This window comes from Cinclus cinclus, chromosome 4, assembly GCF_963662255.1.
Source record: "Cinclus cinclus chromosome 4, bCinCin1.1, whole genome shotgun sequence".
In the NCBI taxonomy this organism is placed as follows: Eukaryota; Metazoa; Chordata; class Aves; order Passeriformes; family Cinclidae; genus Cinclus; species Cinclus cinclus.
The window spans coordinates 27979581-28004095 of record NC_085049.1 but is presented as its reverse complement, the minus strand read 5'-3'; the positions used below and the strand labels follow the sequence as shown (position 1 = coordinate 28004095).

The 24515-nt window shown below is 45.1% G+C and overlaps 2 protein-coding genes across 2 annotated transcripts in view; one reads left to right on the top strand and one right to left on the bottom strand.

Annotated features, from left to right (window-relative positions):
- The first annotated feature begins 293 nt into the window (after positions 1–293).
- Positions 294–11667, top strand: DENND11 (DENN domain containing 11). The gene is made up of 9 exons (XM_062490982.1): positions 294–540; positions 5828–5927; positions 6980–7138; positions 7824–7977; positions 8220–8358; positions 8827–8958; positions 9149–9299; positions 9486–9554; positions 10671–11667. Exons 1-9 carry the CDS (start codon positions 294–296, stop codon positions 10864–10866), a joined length of 1347 nt encoding a protein of 448 aa, XP_062346966.1. The 3' UTR covers positions 10867–11667.
- A 5384-nt stretch (positions 11668–17051) lies between these two features.
- Positions 17052–24515, bottom strand: part of AGK (acylglycerol kinase) — a 34969-nt gene continuing 27505 nt past the window's right edge. The window contains exons 13-15 of the mRNA XM_062490981.1: positions 23609–23679; positions 19323–19407; positions 17052–17472 (exon numbers count right to left, since the gene is read on the bottom strand). Coding sequence (XP_062346965.1) covers positions 17275–17472; positions 19323–19407; positions 23609–23679 — 354 coding nt within the window. The 3' untranslated portion in view covers positions 17052–17274. The remainder of the gene's footprint in view (positions 17473–19322; positions 19408–23608; positions 23680–24515) is intronic.

The window sequence follows — 24515 nt, the reverse complement described above, 5'->3', positions numbered from 1 at the left end:
CTGCCCCGGGCGGCTCCGGCCCCATCCCCGCCCCGCGGCCCCGGCCCCGCCCCGCCGGTGACACCCCCGCGCTCCCGCCCCTCGCTTCCCGCGCCCCGCCGGTGCGGCGCGGGGGGTGCGGCTCCGCTCGGTTCAGTTCGGCTCGGCCCAGCTCGGCTCATCTCTGCCTCGCTCGGCTCGGCCCGGCCCGTCTCGGCTCGGTTCATCTCGGCTCGGCTCGGCTCAGCTCAGCTCAGCTCGGCTCATCTCTGCCCCGCTCGGCTCGGTTCGTCTCGGCCTGGCTCGGCCCGGCCATGGTGGAGCGCTCGGACGAGGCGCCGCTGCTGTTCTGGGCCGAGGGCCCCGCCGTGTCGGCGCCGCCGCCCGCGGCCGAGCCGGGCAGCAGCGGCAGCGGCGGCGGCGGGCGGAGGCTCGGCGGCGGCTGGAGCGCGGCTCCGTGGGACGGCGAGGGGCCGGTGGAGGCGGCGGGGCCGCCGCGGGCCGAGGCGGAGGAGGACCAGATCGTGGCCGTCTTCGTGGTCACCTTCGACCCCCGCACGGGTGAGCGGCGCCGGGGGCGGGCGGGCCGGGGCGCGGAGGCCGGGCCTGGGGCTGGAGTAAGATGGATGCGGGCGGCCGGGACTGGGCATCCCTTGGGGACCGCTCCCCCGCATCCCGTCTCCCAGGGACCGCTCCTCCCGCCGCGCTGGGGCAGCCTCGCCGGACCCGGTGGGGAGCGGCCGGCGGGAGCCGGGCTGCCCTCTGCCCCCACGGAGGATCGCGGCTCCACCGCACGGCTGCCGCTGTCGGGACCGGGAGCCGTGGGCATTTGCCGAAAATCGAGCACGAGGGGAAGGGCTTTTGGTCTCCATCCCTCCGAGACGAAGTTCTGGCGGGAGGAAGGCGCCGCGTCTGGTGCCGCTCCGAGGAGAAGGATGGGTGTATCTCTTCCCCACAGCGAGTACACAGCATAGGGAGTTTGTGGACGGCGCTGGGGCATCCCCTGTGCCCCCGATTTAGCACGAGCCTCTGCCCAGCGCTGCCTGGAGGGCACCAACCTGTTAGCAGCATCTTGAGAGTATCCTTCTGTTTCCGTGGAGTGGCGCAGACCTGCCCGCAGCTATCCGTGATGGATGGCGTTTGTGGCAGGCGTAAATCCAGCAGGCTCGCAGGGTATGATCACCAGCAGCAGCAGCAGCAGCAGCAGCTCAGCTGCGTATTTCTTGGTGACCAACGTGTTTAGAGGCTGGCCTCTGGTGGGATCTCTGGGACTTAGTGCTTTGAAGGAGTGCTGCGACCCAGAGGAGAGGGGCAAGGGAGTGTATATTCCACTTTTCGCTGCCACATCCATCTCTCTCAGTGCTGTTGGACTGTGCTGTTGTATCACTATTGACAAAGGTTATTAATTTTAAACCTGTAAATCAGCATTTCAGAAAATGTCTTAACTTTATTTTCCAATCCTGCTGCTCCCATGGTATCCAGGAAACAGGATGTTAGGACAGAGATAGGAAGTTAACACCTGCCCTGCACTTGTGAACACAGGTACTACTGTGCAGAGGGGTCTGATGTCCTGAGACACATTGTTAGGTCTTTTGGCTGCCAGGCACCAACCTGGGGTTCAAAGGCAAGAGAGGGAGATTCAGGAGCCCTTTTGCATCCCGATGTGAGACTTTCTTCTCTAGACAGGCACTGCCTTAGCAAATCCACAGCAAAAGCATAAGAGACAGGCAAGAGTTCTGTAAAGCACAGTGGGGTTGGTTCTTCAGTGGAAGGGGAAAGTACCTGACCTCATGCTCACAAGAGGGCCTTGGTAGTGAAGAGTGAATGCCGGTCTTGAACTGAAAATCCTAAGGGAGCAGTGAACAGGCTGTAGCCGCTGGTGTCAGTAAATGCCCACTGTCAGACAACATGGCTGCTGTGTCCCAAAACACCCAAGGGTTTTGAGAAGTTACCCTCTCATACTGCACCAGAGAGAAGTGTCTTCAGTCTGGAGATAAGAGGTTCTTCACTCATAAAAATCTGAAATGAGGTTGGATGTTGTCTTTCCACCAGGAGATGGAAAATGGAGGTGTTTCCCCTAAGTATCCAAAACATGAAAGAGTCTGGATGACTGCAGCAGTGGCAGGTTGTCTTTCAATCCAACAGCATATGCCTTCTATGAAATAATGAGCTTTTCTTGAGAGCTGGCAGAAAGCTGAGCTTTCTTAGGAGTTTTTCTGAACCAGCTGTTGCTTTGAATGAAGTCCAGGGAAAGTTGGGCAACAGCTCTTCTCACATCTGATGCACAGTTAATGCTGGGTGTCATCAGCCTCAGAGTAGCCTGTCAAGTCCAGGAAGATTGAGCCTCCCGCTGCTACCCAGCATGGATGATAGGACTGTGAGCAATATACCAGTACATGTCAGCTTTACAGCTGGGAGCAAAGTGCCCTACTGAGGGTGTGGACTTGGAAAAAGATCATGAAGTTGCAGTGGCGTGATCTTGCTAGGGTCAAAAAGAGAATACAGGAATTGCTGGTCAGCCACATCAGATAGTGTGAAGGACTTGTATTGTGTATGACTTGAAATCTTAGTGTCTGAGCTGGAAACCTGCTTGATGCTGCCCAGGAAAAGCACAGCAGAGCACCTCTGGCAGCTTGCTGAGGCACAGGAACAGCTGAATTTCTGATGGTGGCTGTGCAGGTGGTTATGTCAGTAGCGTCTGCTCAACTACAAACAAGTAGGTAGGCAAGAGAGGTTTTACTGTAGAAGCATGAAGTGGTGACCATGCTAATAAAGAACGTAACAGCTTCCCTCACAGATTTAGAAGGGCTTGAAGCAGACGAGCTCAGTGTATAGCAGTTGCATGTGATGAGTTTCCAAAGGTAGGTTATGGGGTTGCCAGGTCACTGTCACAGCTCTGGTGTCCCTGTGACTGTCAATTCACGTGAGTGACTGACGTAAGAGCCAGAGGCAGCTTCTGAATCGGTGCTGGCCTCACCTGCAGCATAGTGAACCTTGTGGCACTTGAGAAAGAGCTCTCTTCACTGCTGTTGTGGGGAAGCTGATAATAGTCACCTTCGTGGAGGTCCCACACAGTCTGTTAGCTGAAAGGGTCTGTAAGTAATGGAGAGAGATAAGGAGGGAAGAGAGAGATGTAATGTGTTTTGCACCAGTGAACGTGCAAATATTCAGTTTTTCTGTCCCACGTTTCTTCCATGCAGGAAATGGAGTGAGTGTGATGTTTGGGTTATACTTCATGCTTCTCCTCTCCTTGCACAACATGGTAGTATTGCACAGCTGGGGACCCTAAAGGCCTTGGGAAACATCTAATAGTGAGTAGCGTCAGGTGATGCCCCCAAATGATGGTGCCAGTATCTTCTTTGTGAGGATGTGAAAATCCAGTGGAAAGAAAATACAAGAGAAAGAGGAAGAACATCCTTAACTTTGCACACTAGAAAATGAGTGCTGGCTCAGACCTGACCTGAAGATGGGAGACAGCTTCCAGGAGATCAGATCTGTCTCTCAGCAAAATCTCTAATGCTGGGTGACTCTCACTTGGAAAGTTTCCTGTACGCACGAGAGCTGCTTTATCCACGGGGAAGGGCAATGCTTCCTGTTTTTGTACAGCATTGCTCCCTCCTCCCTCCTCTGGTTTCTCGGTCAGGCTGGCAGTCGTATCACATCTGGGTGAAGTCTCTCCTTTGTTTGCTCTCCTGTTTCACCAGACTGACTTTCCTACTTTTTAATCTTCACTTTTGTTCTCCGACTGCCACGTCACTCATGTGCTCATAGGGCAAGGTGGCGTGAGGAACAGCCAGGAGCACAGGTGCAGGTTGTTCCTGACAGATCCCAGAAAAAAAATAAAATAGCTACATGATATGTGAGCTGATTTTGAGGTCACATGCAGGGTAAAGATCTGTTTCAAGGCATCCTTTCCTTATTGCTGGTACAGAACAGGCCTTGTTGAGCCATATCCACCTCAACACTCTGCAGTGGATGTGACACCTGACAGTGTTTGTGACTAAACTGAGCAAAGCCAATCTCCCTTTGCTCTTGATGGCACTCTCACCTATTGATCTGTTAATCTGCAGGTAATGACCAATAAGAGATCCTCTGTGGGGCAAGGCTTAAAAGCACATCTGGCCTTAACCACAATTTTGTAGTTATGAGGCAACAGTCTCAAGAGTTGACTTCCTCATGCTTTCAAGGAAGGGTCTTGCACCTTTAAAAGGCGAAGCAAATGGGCACACACAAACCCCAAACAACAAAAGGCACCATCTATATATAATCTGCCAGCCCTCCAGGGGAGCGTGCAGGCTGCTATGATGTCAGTGGCTCTCTCTCTGCCAGCCTTTCACACGCCTCAGAGGCCAAGGCGCTGCACAGCAGAGCTCTGTGGTTTTGTGTGTGACTGCACAGGGCTGTGCTCGGGGTCACGAGGCTGCCGCTGCTCCCCGGCCAGCCCGGCTCTGCTGGAGAACCCTGCTTGTGCACTGCATGTGGGCAGTTGCATGCACAGCTTCTCCTGTTGCCATGCCTAACGCTGTTGGTTTTTTTGAAGTCCTTGCCAGGCAGGGCTGGGGGAGGTCTACTGAATACAGCATCTATGTGAGAAGAAAAATAGCCTATTTAAATGTCAGTAGCTAAGCCCTGTTCCTGTGCAGGCATATACTTGTGCAGTATGAGTAATGAGACAAAAGACAGGCTTCAGAAATGAGGCCTCAGATTTAAATATCTCTAAGAATCTTGGCTGAGTGTAAGGCCCTTCTAAATGTATGCTGTCCATACAAGCACAGCTGGAACGCTCACCCCAAAGGGCAGGGAAAGGAATGAATTAGTGGGAAGCACCTTTGTGCTGCATCTGCCATTGCATTATCCTGAAGAATTTTGGTTTGTTTGCCTTGTTTTTAAAACTAAGCCGCATGACTTCAAATGCGGTGGGCAGACTGACAAACTCCGTGGGTAAATCTGGAGCACATCTCATCATCAGTGCAATGGGAATGTCCAGGTGAGCAGATTGGGCTCTGAAGTGCTGGCATGGGAAAGAGTGAGAAGTCACCTCTTTTTTTGATCCATGGTAAACCTGTTGGACTTCATTTGTTTTAGGGACATTTTATGACTTCTCTGATATCATCTGTTCCAGGATCAGGCTGGCTCCTCAGGTGGCCTTTTCCCCTGAACAACTGCATGCTTTCTGGTTGGGTTGGCAGGTGACAGATGTTTGCTGATCTTGATCTAGCTTGTAATTTATGTACTTTTTTGTTGGTTATTCTAGCATACACAAACACACTGCAGCACTTGGATCACCTCAGCCTCCATATAAAGCTTCAGCTAACTCCTCCTACCCTAAAGAAAATAGGAGAAATTTCAGGGAAGAAATGATGACTTGGATAATGGCTTAGGGGTTTCTGTTTGACCAGGCCTGCCAAGCACAGGCAAAGAGCAATATTGGTGGTGGTGTGAACTATCCCAGAAACTCATCCTAAAGAGCAACAGTCAGTCCTTTGGTTCTTTCTGTATGGGATGGATACTTGTGTAGACCAAAACTTATCCACCCTCAGCTAAAATCATGGTGCTGCTCTGTAATTAAGCTATCAAGGACAAACCCACAAAACAGCACTAGCTTCAGAAGTGGCCCCAAATGTTCTGCAGTGTCTGTGTGTTGTGCTACAAGTAACGTTTGCAAGAGATTTGTGGCATATTGTATGTCACCTACTGTCTGTGACAGTTTAGGAGTTCAGGAGTTGTGTTAGGGCACTGTTACAGGTATCCCAGGGTTAGAAAAGCAACAGCTTGCTGTTGATGATATATGCATTTCAGAAACGAGTACTGTATCCAATCTTACCCAAATGAATTTGCTTCTCTGCAGGCAACATGGTGGAATGGTGTTTACCCCAAGATATAGATTTGGAAGGTGTAGAATTCAAATCCATGGCAAGTGGGTCCCACAAAATCCAGTCAGATTTCATGTGAGTACATCTGAGCTATATTACTTCTTCTTTTCTTAATTGTGCATCTACACCACCAGCTATTAATTCAGAATATGCAAGAAAAATACCACCTAGGAAGCTAGGCTCCTGCAGAAACCTGATTACTAAACTGTTTCTACCTGAACCAAAGATACTTTTCAGATACTTTCAGAGTCATGTTAAGTACCAGGCAGCTGCAGGGATTTGCTGTATGACTGCTTTGCCTGTGGAGGCCAGCTGGGGCAGGCCAGCTTCTTACTGGTGTGCAAATTTTAACGTGTACTGGGCAAATGATCTGCACTCCCACTCTTGGGAGTGTCAGCAGAGGCCTGGGATGAAGAGCAAGCAATGGCAGAACTGAATTGGGAAGGATTTTGCAGGAACAGGACTTAGAAAAATGTTCTTAACTCTGCCAGGGCTTTTGGCTCCTTTAAATGTTGTTACAGATAGGTCTTAGTCTCTTTCTTCTTTGCTAGCTCCTTCAGTGGAAACACATAAAGAGAGGAATTTTCTGCATTCTGCTAACCCAATGTTGCAATGCAGCAATATTTTGCAATGAACTGCAGTGTCACAATTCCTTTTGGTCAGGAATAACAGTTACTTTCTCTGAAGGCATGTGAATTGAATCCTTGCAGTCTGATAATCAGTGTGCTTGAATGTGCTGGCACCCAAAATATGACCAGGTAGCTGTACTGTTCTCAGAACTGCATTTACTGCAGGCTTCTTCCTTGGAGGAAGGGCTCTGCACTGACTGAATCATGCATTCTGTTGGTCTCCCTTCCAAGCTGTTTATTTATTTGGTTCCTTACCAGCCTGTGACATGGCTTTAGTGGGAACTCCTGGGAACTCTTGCCTTAAGTATTTTCTCTTGCTACTGAGAAGACTGGGGCACCCAAGGCCTGTCCTCAACCCTTCAGCTAGCAGAATGGGATTTCAGGGAGTTCATTACAGAAGAAAGTATGTTCCAAAATCAGTAATTCTAGCACTCAGTTACCTTTATTTCTTCTTACCTCTTTTTAATGTTAACCCTTCTGTCAAACCTTTGTGTCCAGTTATTTCCGGAAAGGGCTCTGTTTTGGCCTGGCCTGCTTTGCCAACATGCCTGTGGAGAGTGAGTTGGAGCGTGGTGCCCGCATGAAATCCGTGGGTATCCTCTCTCCTTCCTACACGCTGCTGTATAGGTACATGCATTTCCTGGAGAACCAGGTCAGGTAAGTTCCCTTGGGAATGAGCCTGGTTGTTCCTCACCTGGGAGAAGGAATGTTCTTTCTATGGAGAGCAGTTTTAGGCAAGTGAGAATTCAGTGACAATGCTCTGCTGTGATTTCCTTGACTGGCTATTTCTCCAGGAAGTATTACAGGTTCACAGTGTGAAGGAGACAAGGAACTGATTAGCAGCAGTCTGTTCCTTCCTAACAGGCTAGTCAAATGCTTCCCAAACCCTAGTTACTGTAGGCAGACATAAGTGTCACAGGGTGAGGAGCTGAGACAACAAGTTCCCCTTTTCACCTTTTGAAAAGCCCCTTTTACTAGGGGCTTACAAAAGGCTTCTCACTGTCTAATAGTGATCCTGGCTAGCTGTGGGCTTCAGCTGTATTGAGTGGATCTAGCAGTGAAAATGGTGATGGTAGAAAAGACAACTGTTCCTATGTGAATGTATTTAAAACAGGACCAGTCCTATGCACACCCCAGCTCACTGCCTGTGTAAGTCCTGTGCATGTTCTCTGGCTGCACTGAGAAGTGGTAGTCCCGGTGTTTCTTCATCCCTCCTGGATGAGTCTGTGCAAGTGAGGCACCCAGGATCCATTTTAGCTGGGAGAGCAGATGTTTGCTGGGGGCAAGGCACTAAAGAGTCTGGAGATACTACAGATCTCCCCTTTTCTCATTTCTTTTCCAGACACCAGCTGGAGATGCCAGGGCACTACTCCCATCTAGAGGCATTCTATGATGACAAGAAAGGAGTTCTCCCTGATAGCAAGGGCACCCCAAGCTCTCAGCAACCTGTCCACTGGCTGCCTTCCATCCACAGATACATGTACCCAGAGATGAAGGTGAGGCAGGTGCTTGAGGCCTGCAGGAATGGGCAGAGGGCTGCTACTGCTCCTTGCTGGTGCCCCATTCTTCTTTACATAAGCAGTCACTCCTGCGCTTTGTAGGCTGCTTTAGATAAGATTTTGTTACTTGGACTGTTGCAAGCTCTGTGCTGGTCTTGCTCCCACATTTAGACTTAGCATCTGTGCATGTGTCCCTGATTCACCTCTGAGCTGTTTCTTCCCTTTCGCTCCACCTGCAGATCACACACCCTGCTGGCTGTATGTCTCAGTTCATCAAATTCTTTGGTGAGCAGATCCTCGTCCTCTGGAAGTTTGCCCTGCTGCGCAAGCGCATACTGATATTTTCACCGCCCCCAGTTGGAGTTGTCTGCTATAGAGGTATGTTTCCAGGGACACTGCAGAGCTCTCTGATCTAGTAGGCTGAAGCATTGCAGAAATGCCTGTGAATACTGAGGGGACAGATGTCATGCAGGTCTTCAAAATCCTTTGTGACCATTCCTTGTGAAGATAACATTCAGTCTGCATTTACGTGTTTCCTACCAAATGTTTTTCTTCAGGCCTTGTGAGTAAGGACACATCTGGCACTGTCAAACTCAGTTCCTGCCAGCACAGGACTGCAAGAACACTGACTGGATTCTAGAATGTGGGATTCCTGTGGGACAACCGATTATTTCCTATGCAAAACAGGATGTTATCACTTGAGGAGTTGAAGTCTGGTGTTCAAGGGCATTTCAGAGCTCTGACCATTGTTTTCATAGAGGCCTGTGGGAGAACTGGGCAAGTGCAGTTCAGGGTGCCCTTGAAGGAAACCAGAAGCATCTCAGGATGTACTTCTCTTGTCCACAGTGTACTGCTGTTGTTGCCTTGCAAATGTTTCTCTGCCTGGTCTTGGAGGAACTGTCCCAGAGTCCAAACCATTCTTCTACGTGAATGTGGCAGACATAGAAATGCTGGAGACAGAAGTATCATATGTGGCCTGTAAGTATGATGGATTAGGCATGATTGTTTTTAGCTTCAGGCTGCAAAATGTCTTGAGACACCAGACTCTGGAATAGAACTGATGAGAAATAGGTTATGCATGGAATGACTAACTATGCAAGCAAGAGTGAACAGTTGGTCTACTGGGAAAACAACATGCTGCTCTGAAAATCTTCTCTGATTTTGGCAGGTACAACAGAAAAGATCTTTGAGCAAAAACGGGATCTCTATGATGTCTATGTGGACAACCAGAATGTGAAGACGCATCATGAACATCTGCAACCACTCCTGAAAATTAACAATGCTGACAAGGAGAAGTACCGACGGCTCAATGACCAAAGGTAATCACAGACAGCTGGGTGGTCCTGATAGGATGATGTGGAATAAAAAGGATACTGCTCCTTTGTGCTTGTAGTGTTTTTAAAATATCCCACTGGTTCAGCTCATCTCTTGGAGATTCTGGTCATCTCATAAAGCTTTCAGGTTCACAGTAGGTACGTGCAATTAACCTGTCTCCCTTCTCTCAGGCAGATGTTAATGTATTCTCAAGAAGTGGGTGAGGATTGCAGCTCCTGTGAAGAGGACCTTTTCATCTTGTGAGTGGCTACCTCTAGTACTTAGTTGGATACTGTTTTGATTTCAGGGAGCCTCTTGCACTGATTTTGTGTTGCACTGTTTGGCGTGTTATGAAATAGCATGTTTGACATAATTCCATAGTCAGCTTTCTTCCTCTAGGGTTCCAAAACCAGCTGGCACTTCCTCTTCAGATCATCTCCCTTTCATTTTGAGAAGCCAAAATGCAGTATCCACTGGGGGTGCTTATGTGCTGGGACAGAGAAGTTAATTTTAAAAACACAACTAGAGATGTAAGAATGCCCTCATAAACATAAGCACTATAGGATTCTTCTTGCCAGAACATTTGGCTCTGGAAAGGATGTTTGTGGGAAGCAGGGACTGCACCATGCTGGGGGTTGGTACAGTGTAGAGGTAAGACCTGGATGCGAAGGATTGGCCAACTGGTGTGGCTGACTTCATACCTGGCAAACAAAAGAACCAGAACTGGCTGTAGAGTGGGAAGTACAGAATTAGATAAAAACCACATGTCTACCACCTCTGAAGCCCTTCACTTCCTGTTGCTGTTCACACTCTGCAGCAGGTGAGAAGTAATGGGATGAAACGGTGTGAAGGGCTGTTGAGACAGGGCTCTGATTGTTCAGCTTCACAGGTGTAGCCAGAGTTCTTTCTCAATAGCTTTGTGTGTTTTCAGGAAAGCAACATGTAAGAAGTAGCTCTTACTGGTGTGTTCTGCACCAGTAATGGAGAATTTATTTACTCACTGGCTTATCAGATAGGTGACAACACTGTTTCCTCTTTTACATTACTGGAGCTGTAGGTGTGATATTCCTGCTTGGTGGCTACAAAACACACTTTAGCTGATAAGGTGGCTTCTTCCAAGGGAAATGCCACCCACAGATGGGAGCACCGCTGTCAATTAAAAGTGACTGCTTTATCTTTGTTTATTCTGGGTCACCTGTAGGGTGAAGGGAAAAGTACTAGAGCGCCACCTAACAAAGTGGGATCTCTGGCTAAAAGGGCTTAAATGCAGTTCTAAAGGGGGTTAAATGCAGTTCTGAGGCTCTGCTGCCTGTTTGGTTAATACAGTGTCTTTTTGGAGGTCCAATGCGATCACTTTTGCTGACTTTACCCTGTAGGTTTTTCATGGAGCAGAACAACCGCATATTCCAGACTCTGATGGAGGTGTCAGCCAGCCAGGACAAGACATTGACAGCTGACCACGCACGAGGCATGGGCCTGGATCCCCAGGGGGATCGAAGTTTCCTTATGGACCTCCTGGAAGTGTATGGCATTGATGTTATGCTAGTCATTGACAACCCCTGCTGCACTTAAACCAAGGGCAAGAGAGATGGGGAGCAAAGATCATTTTTTAAAGACTACCAGACATTGCTTAGGAGGATCACTGGAACTCACCACGGCCACAGTTATTTAATAACTTTATATGGAGAGTATTTATAATTTTAAAACAAAATGTGATTTTATTTTCTCACACTCAACTTCCCAGTGAGTACCTGCTCCAGGGTTCCTTTTGGTTTTTGTCTCCCTTTCCCTTTCATTTGTGTTTTTTTGTTGTCTAGCTAGGACCAGTGGCACCTTTGCACCAAACCTCACTGTTGCCAGTGATAGCTAGGTTTTGGCCTAGCCTGGATACCTGAGGGCTGAAGACTTCAGGAAAGCACTTTGATGACAACCAATGTGAAATACTATAGCTGAGCTTTCAGACTTGGCTGGAAAATCCTCCTATCAACTCCCCCTTCCACTTGTGGACTGAAGAGGGCTTCAGCACAAGCTGTTAATGGCCCAGTCTCACAAATAGCTCCTACCAAGTTTATTGGTGGGACAGTTAAACCAACGATAAGAACCAGGACTCCTTTAAACACTCCTCACCCAACTTTAAAGTGATTTGGAATAAAGCCACCTTTCCTTGTAAATGGCAGAAGGAAGTTTGGGACTGGGGACACTACAGGATCTTATGACTTTGCTTACTGGAGCAGCATGGTTTCACTTCCAGCATCTGAGGTGGTCTAAACAGAGACTGCACCTACCTATCGTAGCTGGAGAAGAGCACCCTCTCTCCTCAATCCTTCCCACCACCTCCTCTGGTTTTTAGTTGCATCACACCTGCTGCTTTGGTTTAAAATCTTCAAACCAGCAAGATGGTCTCCCATTTAACAGGGACCAACACCACTGAGCCACTTTGCAGTCACTTTGTTCTCCAGCTTCAGCTTGGATGGTGCTGGGCTGCATGGGATAGAATAAGTATGCTTTAACTAATGTCACTAGCCCTTTGTAGCTGATGGGACTTGTTGCTCCTTTGCTTTAACACTAATTGTCTGCTACTCCTCCTTTTGTTGAGCCTTCAGCACTGCCTGCTGCTATCCCTGGCTTTCTGTGTGAGACAGAACAGACCTTTCAGCTGGAACTGAAGTTTGCAGGAGGTTCCCTTGGAGTTTGCTATTCTTAACTGGCCCAGCTGCTAGGAACAATGTTTAAAAGCAAGTCTGTCTTTTTTCCTGGGCAGAGCTGTAGAACTAGATGTTTACTTATGCTGTGGAAAGAACAGGATTCAGTTCCTGAAGGACTAGTCATTGCCTCTAAGAAGGCTATCCCAGTAAAGAGTAACCCTTCTGCCATGCAAAATCCAAGAGTGGTACTGTGGGTTCTAGGTGTGACATACAGCTTTGCCCTAAATCCTTCAGCCAGCAGCAATATCAGCTTTAAGCTGACTGTTCTGCCTGAACTGTGGCCAGAGATGATTAGTTGCTGCTTCTATTGTTACAGATTTCAGCAGCCTTGGAGGCTTTCTCTGTGTTGTAGGAATGCCAACTGTAGCTGATGTATCCACTTGTCCTAGCATTTTATAGGATGAAACAGAGCCTGAACCACTGAGACCTCACTCTAAAGCAGGCCAGCACCTTTTTGAAACAGGTGAAGCAAATGTTCTCCACGCATACCCTCTGTGGATTGTCTCCCTCTGGAAAGGAGGAGGCAATTGTTCCTGCAATTTGCCTGTCTCTGAGCAGTCACTTCCCTGGCTGCTTCATCAATGCTTTGGATATTTCTGTATAGAAGAAAATATGCTGTCAATTTCTCAGAACAACTGTAACATCATCATCCTTAGAAGGCTGAGGGAAAAAATGTAAAAAGAGGTAAAACCAGCTGAGTATCATTTAATTGAAAGACCAGTCTCTCTTAAGAAATGGCTTTGTTTTTAACTTGACACCTGAAGTATAAAAGTGGCCTACAACCTCCATACTTTTTTTTCTCTAACTTCCACGTGTTTTAACATGCTGTCTGCAGTGATGATCCCTGAGGAAGTACAGCTGAGCTGCCCTTATATTGCTGTCATTTCTTCAGACATCAAAAAGAAAAAAAAACGGAACTGAAACTAGTCTCTAGCAATTTCTCCTCTCACTTTCTTGAAGGTTTGTTACATAGTTTAGCTGTAGTCAGTTGTTAATGATTTTCTATTCTCTTTGTCACTAGTTCTTTTGCTAAACTAAACAGAAACAAACCTTTGATTTAATGGTGAAATTTGAAGTCACTGCAGTCAGAGACTTTGTAACACCCTGCATTAGAGCACTGTTGTTTACAAGCTGTTGGACAGCACAACCAGAGCCCACTGAGCAGAAGCTCCTGAAATTCCTATCTGACATTTATTAAACCTCTGCTTTGCATAAAAAAGGTGCTCAGTTGTTAGCAGCAGTATGGGTGCAGAAGCACCAAAGTGAACAGATTACTGTAGTAGCATCCATGTGCTACATCCAGTTGGATGGCTGCAGCCTATTTTGTTCTTCCTTGTAATTTTGCTTCTCTACCAAGTCTCTCTTGGCAGGCAGCTGCTACAAAGTCAGGAAGTTGTCCAGCAGAAAACAGAACAAGACTTCTCTCTCCTAATCCTTCCTTATTTGATTAGCTACAAAAGTGCTTTCACCTGCACTCCTTTTCTAAAAGACACTGCTCTTATGTTTATCACACCTGGAAAGTTCTTGAGAAATGGGTAATGGCTACATAATAGAAACAAATTGTTACAGCTTGGGACATGAAGGACTGTTCTGTGGAACCAGTTTAACTGAGTCTTATCTTTCTAACATAATTCAAGGTAAAAAAGTTATGTACAGATATTCAAAATCCTCTCCTGGGCACTCAGTGCTTTGTTGCATACTAGCAACTGGGAGACATCTACTGGGTCTTTTTCAAATCAAAAGAGGGAGGGAAGCGTGGCATAAGATAGGATATTGCTGATTTCTCCCTTTGAAATACTTTGCCTTTACAGTGGTGCCTTCAGTTTCTTGGGTGTAATGTCTCTGATCACTTGCTGTGACCAGAGCCCAGGTTTGAATGGTGGTTACAGTAACCAGGTCTATGCTGTGCCCCAGTGTGTTTTCCAAAACTCAAATAACTGGATAGCCAGTGCGGGTTCTCAGCTGGTACTTGCTTGACTTTAACAGGAGAACAAGAGCTTCCTAACTGCATCTTAACTCAAACTGCACTAGAAATGTATAATCAAGCAATGAATTATTACTACTTGTACTATCTGCATTGAAGGGTAAAGTTTATGAGAGACATAAAAGCTAGGCCTTCAATCTGAACAAGCAACACTATGCCAGATATTTAAATCATCCAAAAGTCTTCTCACTGCAAGGGTAGGCCAAGCTGCACAGAGCCAAGTACAATAAAGAACTATAATGGATACTGGAAGAAAGGCACTTTATGGAATCAGAATTCAGATTTGTCTTACAGACATGCTACCACCTTCTTTTCTAGCATACATGAGGTACTTACTATGGTGTACTGCACTTGCCTGTCCACCGTTCTTAGGTGCAGAAGAAAATTCCATCACCTTTTCATGAGGAAGTAGCTCCCTGTACAGCTCATTCAGTTAAGTGGGGTTGTGGTCATAGCCCATTTTAACACCTGTCAAAGTTAATGAGTAAAAGGCTGGCAGTAGCTGTGGCCTTCCTGGCCACAGACTATGCAAGGGACAGGCATGCTTCTCTCTGGGAGGTGGAAAGACAGTGGCTCTTGGAATAGCAGGGCAAGAGCACTCTATCCTAAAGAAAAAATTCTAGGTACAAAGCATGCATACTAACCCAAACTCTCATCCTAGCCCTTACTTCTAAGTTAGTTGCTGTCTTCTTCCAACCTTCCCAAAACCAGTGGTATAGTAATTATGGGAAAAGACAACATAAATGTCTTTTACAAGGGACTGGAATGTATTGACTTAACAGTGTGATCTGTCTAAAACAGAGGGTACTAAATGCCTGTGAACCAGGATTTTAGATCTTGGTTAATGCAACATGCCATTCAAATGGGAATGTTTAAATGTGGTCAAAATAAACAGGTGCCTTGAGCTGGTCCATCATAACATTGTTATCCTTCCTTTTTATTTATGTTACAGTATTTTAAGCCCTTCTAGACTGGACTGTAAGTTGAAGCCAGGGTAAATGTTTTTGTGAGTGGGCCCTAGGATTCTACTCATTCCTGTCTTGGAGTTTGTACAAAGAAAGTTTTCTGTGTTGCTGTCAGATAGAAACATGAGAACTGAGTCCTCAGCACTGTAGATAGTGGGTTCAGCCCCTGCCTATTTTATGTAGTGTCTATCTCACACCTCCCCTCTGAATGTTGCAATTCAGAGGTCTAGAATTACCCTATACTGGAAAAACTCTGAACTGAGATGAAGGAAAAAAATTACTTGAATGGTACTTATACCAGCTTACGCTGATAAGAATATTCAAATACCAGCCTGTGTCGCAGATGATCCTTGGCACCTTAACATGAGAACAGCATCAGCAATACCAATTCTGAAAGGATCTCTTGGTTACCCCCAAGCAAGGAATCACATTGCAATGGGAGCTATGGAAGAGAATTAGTGATTTTCCCTGTATAATGGTAGAGATGAACAAGGAGCCTGTTCTCACCATCTCACCCCTTGCAGCAGGCTGGGTCGAATTCTAACAGCTCTGATGTTTGCATCTTGCAGATGTGTGGTTGCTCCCATAAGCCTGTGGCTCTGTAGAGAAACTGCTTACTAAAAACATGGGTATTTTTAAATGCAATTAAAGCTTACCTTTTTGAAATGGCTGCTGCCTTGTCTTTCCTGCCACTGGAGAAAAAAAAAAAAATTGCTGATTTTATTGAAACATCAACTTGAGGAAAAACTCCAGTGGTGAGAACTGCCCTTGACTCTTGAATAAGCCAGGGGCTTCAGAGCAATGTCCCAAGTGTCTCTGTGGTAAGCAAAAAGAGCAAAGCACAACCACCATGTTCCTTAGAGAGTGACCCAGGGCTCCACTGGGCACTCTCCATTACTGCAAACCAAAAGACAGACAGTACAAACCAGGTCCTATCACCAGCACAACTGTGTAAAGGAACTAGCAGGCTTCTACCCCCTTCCGTCTCAGTCAAGAGTTATAGAGCAGCTAGGCCTGGAAGAGACTTTAAAGATCACCTAGTTTAGGTAATTTGTCTCTCCACAATGTAGTCCAGGGAAGAAGAACATTCAGTTTGGTCACAGTGTTATGCAGAAACCCAACCCTGCTTCCCCTTTCGAGGCATTTCTGCTTTAATATTCTCCAGCAGAGGATGCTGTTGGAGCACAGGCTGCCAGGACTCAGTCCTTGACAGAGCTGCTGGAAGCCAACTCACTTATGTCTGTATTTTGGTAACAGCAGAGAGTCAACAAGTGAACTTAGACTAGACCACAGCATAACACATGGACTACAATCACATCAGAAAAATTAGGACAATTTTCTTTCTTCCAGTAAGTAAGGCAGAATCATGTGAATTTCTAAGTTAGAATAAAGGCAACAGATAGGCTTGCCTAAATCAGTAATACTTCCTTTCACCAATTAAAGCTACAAACAAAAGCTCATAAAAGCAACAAAACGAATTATGGTACTGAGGCTCAAGGGGATGGAGGCTGCATATGGAGTGGTGAGCACTGTTTACATTAGAGAAGAGCAATCAGACACAATAAATAATAAACATTATTTGGATGTCCTTACTGGTGTTACACTACTGCAGGAATAAAAGAAATACAAAAAAAAAAAAAGACTCACTCAGCTTGTTAAAGAGTCTTGCCAAGTGTACTTCATACAGCTTTCGGACAATGATGTTTTCCAATTTGATTCTGTGCAATATACCTAAATTGATCAAAGGAATACATTTCTACTAGATAATTACAGGAGCTCTGTGCTGTTGAATCTGGCAAGATGAAAAAAATTAACATAAATACCTTATCCAGATGCATACAGGGAACTTTTAAACTTGCTTTCAAGCTTTGTATCACCAATCTCCAGTTTATTTTGTGACAGAGTAGATAACCAACCATCTGTTTTAATGTGGCAACTCCAATGTTTCATAGAATTCCTTAGCATAACACCCCCCAAATAGTCTTTTTTCCAGGACCCCAGGTTTTGCATGGGTAAAGTAAACCTAAACTTTTAGAACACAATGACAAATATACTTAAATTTTACTTTAATATATAATTGCATTACAGCAGTAGCATCTGGCACACAGCACTCACCCTGTAGTGCTGTAAATGGAACAATGACGACTTCTTAGGGGAGGGGGAGAAAAAGATGCCATCAAGTTAACATGCATTTTTCAGAATTTTCATTTGCATTTTTAACCCCTTTGAGACCAGTCAAATCATACACTTCCAGTGGAAGTACCTCGCACATAAAAATAGCCAAAAGGCTTATTAGTCTAGTGGGGTTAATTGAGTTAGTTAAGTCTCATGTGCCTTGAAGAGACCTTGGTAAGACTGGTGAGCTTTGCCCCTCTGCCATGAATTCTTGCTGTACTGGTGCCTGCAGCATCTGCTCTCTCATTCTGGGATCACAGAAGAACCGGAGTTTGCGGGGTAGGAGCTTCACCTCCACAGGCATAGCTTCATATTCCTCATTATCAATGCCAAAGGATCCCTCAGTGCCCTGTGTGCAGGTAACAGTTAAACACCAAACATGACTTCAGCAAGGCTGTAATGCTGATTTTACTAATAAAATACAATTGCATTCTTAGCTCAGACTCAACCAAGATGACCTCTGCCTTCCAGCCCATTTGCTCTCCACAACACAGGGAGACCTATCCTTCACCACACAGAATGTATTAAGAACCTGGTGCATAAGATGTTACCTCACTTAGTTACTGATTAGTGATAATTAAACACCAGGAAGCTCTAAAGACCCACATTGTTTATACTGAAGGATTCTTTGCTATTGGAACTACAATTATGTCCACGTAGATCTTGGGTCTGCCAGTGGTGACATAAACTAATCTGCAGAAATGCCTGTAAAGTAACTTCCATTAAATCCATGTTACAAACCCCTTTCAGCATTGTTTTACTATATTGATCTGAAACATGAGATGCAAAGTAATTTACTGGCCAGGAATTACTCAGCAGTAGAATTTTCTCAAGTGTTTAATGCTGATAAAGTCACCATGTGATTAAAACCATTCATCAAAATGGCAGGCTGAATTTACCTAAAAACAACTTCAGTGACTGCTTTGTGTGCCCTTGACTCATGGGAGGGCTGTGCTACGTGGGTACCCAAACCAGCTCCAAGGGAACTGGGACACCAGAGCAGCACAGACTAGAGGAACTTGTACAAGTTCTGACATTCAGAGGTACAGCAAAACAGTCCACTTCCATCAACACAAACTGGTGAGACTCATCTGGGCTTGCCTGGAGCTGGGCCATGGAGTCGAACAGCACAGCTCTGTACCATGCACCCATGTTCTGAAGATTTTAGCAGCAGACGCAGTATGAACAGCTTAGCCCAGCACTGCAGAGTATTCTTTCAGAATCACAAATCTGCCATGATCTGAATTCAGTAGAAGTACTGGGATGCTGTTTAATCATGACATCATAATTCATGATTTTTACTTGGGTAGCAACAGAATTTTTTGCCTTTCAACATATTCCTTCTCCCTTAATATGGAATTATTTTGCCAAATGATAGCTCACTTGAAGACAGAAATTATCTGTGAGATTGATTTCATGTCATTGTAAAAACAAGAAACTGTCATCCCAGGACTGCAATAACAGCTAAGGCAAGAAAAGATGAACCTAAATTACACAGGAAGGCACAGCTTTGTCTTGTTTCTCAGCTTCATAATTTCAAAGTTTTGAGGCACTTCCTTATGCTGATCTAAGCTCCTCTTCCCTGTCTTACCCTTCTTTGTCTCTAATATTTATCTTCTCTATAGCACAATGCCTTCTAGGGCAAAATGTACATATCTTCAATGCTAAGGAGAAGATGTGCATATCACAGCATCACAGAATGGGTATGTTGGAATCAACAGTGGATCATCTGGTCCAACCTCCCTGTTCAAGCAGGGTCATCCCAGAGCACACTGCACAGGATTGTATCCAGATGGCTCTTAAGTATCTCCAGTGAGGGAGACTCCACAACCTCTCTGTGCAGTCTGCTCCAGTGCCCGGTTACCTGCACAGCAAAGAAGCTCCTCATGTTCAGGTGGAAATTCCCATTTGTATGCAATACACTCAAGTAAGAGACCCTTTAATCACCATGACTGTCATCATAAAATATCTGCCACTATTTCCTGGAAGAACAAAGCTCCCCCTTCAGGTTTACAGACCACTTGGGGAACTGCAGTATGTATGTCCTGGCAAGGGACTCATTGGCTGCACTGTGGAACTGAGTCTCTTACATGCAGTGTAATCAATCTCCCAGATTTAGAGTAGGAATTTCTTAAAGTGCAGCATCAACAGGCACAAGAAACAAAGTGAAAGAGTTTTTCAGCTGTCTCAGTTTCTCACCTCTGGAAGTTGCAAGATGCATCTGCTGGCTTGGATGTGCTGACTCCCTTCAGGACACATGTGTGGATCACGCATCTTTTGACTTCTGTCCAAACCAAAAGAGAGGTAAGAATATGCTTCTCTCAGAAACAGACTTCTTCAGAGATGACATTTTGTTGTGGTAAATCATTATGCATTTGGTAAACTTCGAGGTTTTATAAATACATATATATATATATATTTATATATATTTGTGAGTTTAACTGTAAATGCACTGACGACCTCCAACCAACTTCTGCTCCAAGTCTCACTGAATATATTTGAACACTGAGCACAGTTCTGTGCTCTTCACTTCCATGCTGATCTAAGCACTTCCTGCAGTGACTACCATCTCTTGGTATCTCATGCACCTAAACTTACCAGCAACCTAAACAACCTAAACCAAAAAAGATAGAATTATAGTTACATTGAGCCATTAAATTACCATCTAAAAACAACCCCCCCACATTTTTCATATCAACACCAATCAGCATGACATTTCACATCAGCTGCTTCTGTTATCACTCATGAAGTGTGTGTTTCACCATTTTATCTGTTCCAAATAACATATCCAGTTCTGACAGTTTCTCTCTTCTGCTGCCTGGGAGACTCTTATTTATGTACTGTACTTAGATAAGTGCTGCTTCCTTTCCTACTTCTGCTGGTGTCAAAAGGGAGCACATAGAATGCAGTTTAACTGTCTTGGAAAGCTGGTGTTGCAAGTGCCACGTGGTCTTTTTCAAGGCTTAGGCTGCTGTCCTGTCACCGGCTCAGCTGTTAGAGAACAGCAAGTTGTGATTCCTTTTTCCCACAAGTGCTGCTGCAGAGTGAGCACAAGCTCTGCTGTGCTGACCTTCCTCTGGCCTCCTGACTGGCCACACACATAAACTTTTGGCACTGGCAAAGCGCATACTGCACCCCAGGCAGTAATCTCTCTGTTTGGGTCCCTCTCCAGACAGACAGACAGACAGACAGACAGCAACACACAAACAGCAAACAGAACAGCACAGAATTAGTGTTAATATACCACAACTCTCAAGCATGGCAGAATTATCACATATATTTCTCTGAAAGGCGAAGCTTGCTGTCCCCAAATTTCCATCTGTAGACTGATATGAAAGAAGGGTGTATTTAAATAACATCTTAGAAAAGAACTCAAAAAAGCATGTCAGAATCTCCCTGTACACCAAATCTTCGATGCCCCGAGGAAGGCAGCGCCTCTAAAGTCAAAGAAAATCCCAGAGAAGGAACATGAGAAGAGAAGAGTTGAAACAGGAGATGAAAATCAAAGACAAAGGAAGAAAAGCTACGGAAAGGGCAGAGAAGGACGGAAGCAATATTAACTGTGGAAAGTTTGGTTTTAATCAAATATGTATACACTAAAAGATTGATGAGTGACTGTGAGGGAATTAAATATCCTCCAGCAATATAAATTATAAATCATTGATGGCATGCAATACTGTCAGTTTATACAGTGCTGTACAAACAAGCAGCAAGATTCTTCACTTAAAGTTTAACCTGCTTGGAGTTTCTCATATAAGGTCCTAGATACTAAATACATACAAGGCATACTCTGGTGAGCAAGCAGATTTTTTTGGTGAAAGAAGGCACATGAAGCTTTATAGAGATGTAATTGTGGGGTCAAGGTAAACTCAAAAGAGCCAAGATATGGAATTAAAGATCAATCAAAGGAGAGCACTGGTAGAAGCAAATAAGGCACAACTCCACTTGCAGTGATTGCTCCTCTAGTGGTCCAGCATAAAAAAAAAAAAATAATTCATTTCCCTTAGACTCTGCTCTTCACTCAAGACCAGACACCAATGTGAAACAGGAACAAGACCAGAAGTCTAACAGCAAGTTTCCATTGCATGCACATAACACACAACTGGAATCTTGTTTTCATATATCCAGAAGCTGCCAATGCTAAATGATTCAGCGTAAGACCTCTAACAAGAAACCCGAGTTTTCTGCACTGTAGATGATAACTACACTCGTGCCCTGGAGTGACAGCTCTCCATACTTTCATATACAGAATCTAAAATGGCTACCAGGATGTGGATTACTGATGCCACACTTCCCACACCTGCTCTCCTTCCCTGCAGCACTTCTTAGTAAGCACTCCATTATAAACAACTCTTCTTCCCCTACCTTATCTAAACATCAGCTCCGTGGCTGCTGTGGATGCTCTTGTTCACACAAATCTGATTCACAGCCAGAGGGCACTTCTATACACCTGGGATGACCTCCTCTTTTCTTGTAAATCCAACAGCAGCTGCCCTCCAGCTTACTGATGCACACCCACACCTCCCCAGACACACACACTGCCTGAACCTCCATGGTAGTTTTCTGCTGGATGTGTGGTTTTCTCTGTGTGACCCATCAGTTCTCATCATCTCATGTCAGTGCCCCCTACAGTATAAAAACCCCTTGATAGCTGCACTGATAAGGTATTTTCCCTAAAAAGCTTTTTCAACACCCACCCTCCCAAAATCTGGTATTTAAAGTATGCACTAAAAAAGAAGAAAAAAGAAAGAGCTGTTTCACACATTTCCAAAGACGAACCCTGTTGGTGCTAGGCAATGGGAGGCTTTTGATAATGGTCTTAACTCAAATCCAGCTGGCAAAGGCACAGTGGGACCTCTGAACACACCCTGACTCTGCCTTGAAAAAGCAGGGCGCCTTTTTTCTGCTGTGACTCCTCTCTGTACAACTAACCATCCCCTCCCACTGCTCCCCCACCCCCCATACACCTCTTTGTCTTTCTTTGTTACCTACAGGCTTTTTGGCACTATTTAATCAAAAGAGCTTGTTTCTCTGAACTTTGCTTGAACAGCTCAAAGCTTTCAGTACTGCCTCTAATTAGCTCTCAACAGCAGGACAGTGGTAATGCTCCTCAGAGGCTTTTTCTGCACGACACTGTAACTTCAGTCAGAAAATGTGCCACACTACTGCAGGAAGCATGTCCAGTCAACACAGGAGGTATTATTTACACTGGGAATACACTTGAATATGTCTCCCTGAAGTCACACAAGCTCATCTGCATTTTTCTGCTAGCAAAGTGTTCAAGAACCCAGAACAGCATCTTCTTTATCTCTCTCCTTTAGGAGACCAGATTCCTCTTGCTTCTAAAAGGAAAACCACCTTCTCCTTTCCCTCTGTAGTCTTCAAAGCAAACAAATCAGTCCCAACCAACCCTGATCCACAAACTCATGCAATTTAAAAGCAGTTGCAGGTGGTAACCTGACTTACAGTGTATGCATAGGTCAGAGGATTCTATTCCCACTGAGGCACCTGGAAGGCTCAAATAAGGGGCCTGAGTTGCCATTAGTATCATAAACAAGTATCTTGCAGGAATTAATAGAGTGATGACAAGGACGTAAAAAAACTGCACTGAAATCCTCCCACTGATTTCACTAGAGGGAGCTCGAAGACTGAGAAAACAACAAATTTAAAGGTAATCTGGAGAAGAGCTCCCTTGGATTTAGCAGGAAAATCTGCTGCTGGTAAAACCTGCACTGAAGCCACAATGTATTTGTGAGTGGGACTGTATGAAGGAGCTGGAAAAGGCAGTTCTGATTTGCATCTCGTGAGAGCAGGAGGAACAAGCACACAAACACACAAGACAACATCACAAACATAAAGGAAGCATTAACATTCACTTTCTCTACATGCTGCTTCTTCATACCTGCAGCCTTCTTATTCCACATACAAGCAGTTTGCTTAAAGTCCCTGTTTAAATTCACATCTTCCAAAGTTCTTCCAGCTCAGACCTAATTCCTCACAAGAGCTATTGAGGCAAGGAAGCTCTTTTCTTAGAAGAAGGCCTGTCTAATCACAATTCAAGAATTCTCAGGTACCACTGGTACAAACATACCATCTCTGTGACCCACCTCTCAACCCACTGAGCAGCTAGGGCTAAAAGATTCTGGGGTAAGTCTGCACAGCTGCCTATAAAACACAGTAATGATAGTAATAGGCAAGCAGTACTGACTTACAGCAATGGGGGAAAAGATGAAAGGTATAGCAAACTCAGAAGTTAGGAAGAACTCGAGGTTCTGAATACTAACCCTCCAGATTCTGGAGTTCTGCCTTGTTTACAGAAACAGAAGAAGAAGAATTTTAAAGAACAAAAGTATTAGTCCCTGCGAAGCAGTACTGACTGGTGTGCTTTGCAGTCCTCTGCTTCTGAATTTTGCAGCACAGCATGAGAGAAAACCAGCACAGTTTTTGGAGATCCTATCCCCTTTTTGCAGCCTTCTCATACTCACCCTCTGTGAACAAACTGCCCTTTGCTGACACTCTCTGCTTCAATGCAAATGTCCATGAAATCTTCAGTGCGCTGTGCAAAAAAGGATTCAGAAATCAAGCAGTTAACATTTGAAAATGCCACACCCGTGATACTGCAATATGTTCACACAATGGCAAGTCCTTTGTCCCGCAAAAGGAAGCAGAAGATTCATTTCAGCATTTCATGCTTTTTTCAGATCTCAACTTGGGATCTGAATTAGAAATTACAGACAGCATTTTTCCATTAATGAATATTCAATAAATACCACAAGAAGCAAAATAATGAGTCACACACTTGGCTTCTTGTTACAATTAAAGACAATAGCAGATCTCTTAGGTTTACTTATTTAATTTCTATTCAATGGGCCTTTCATGAATTTAAGCAATAGTACAATGATACAACATTTGGCCACCAAACACCACAGTAAGAGAATTTTAAACAATACAAATTGGAACCAAAGTGTCCTTGGTAACAATCCTTTAAGCTCCTTACTTAGCTTCTCTCCTATTTCAGCTGCCCTTAAACTGAGTATACAATACAGCTTTTTCCAGGAAAACAACTCTGATTAATATGCAAGTTATTTTTTCCCTTATTTTAATATTTCTGTCCTGGCAAAAGTCCTAGTGCAGATACAATCAAAGTGACAGAAGTAAAAATAAATGTATCTATTAATATAACTTGGTTTATTCCTTTGCTGTTCTGCGGTGGCACTGCCTGAGCTGCACCTGCATGGCTTTATCAAGTTCTCTTCAATGGGGCAGCCTCTGCATGAATCTGAGGTAAGACACAGAGACAACAGTGCCTGGCAGCAGGCAGCAGATACGTCCTGGTATTGATTCCAGAGAGCTGCTGTTCAGCTTTGAGGGCTACATGGACAATGACTTCAA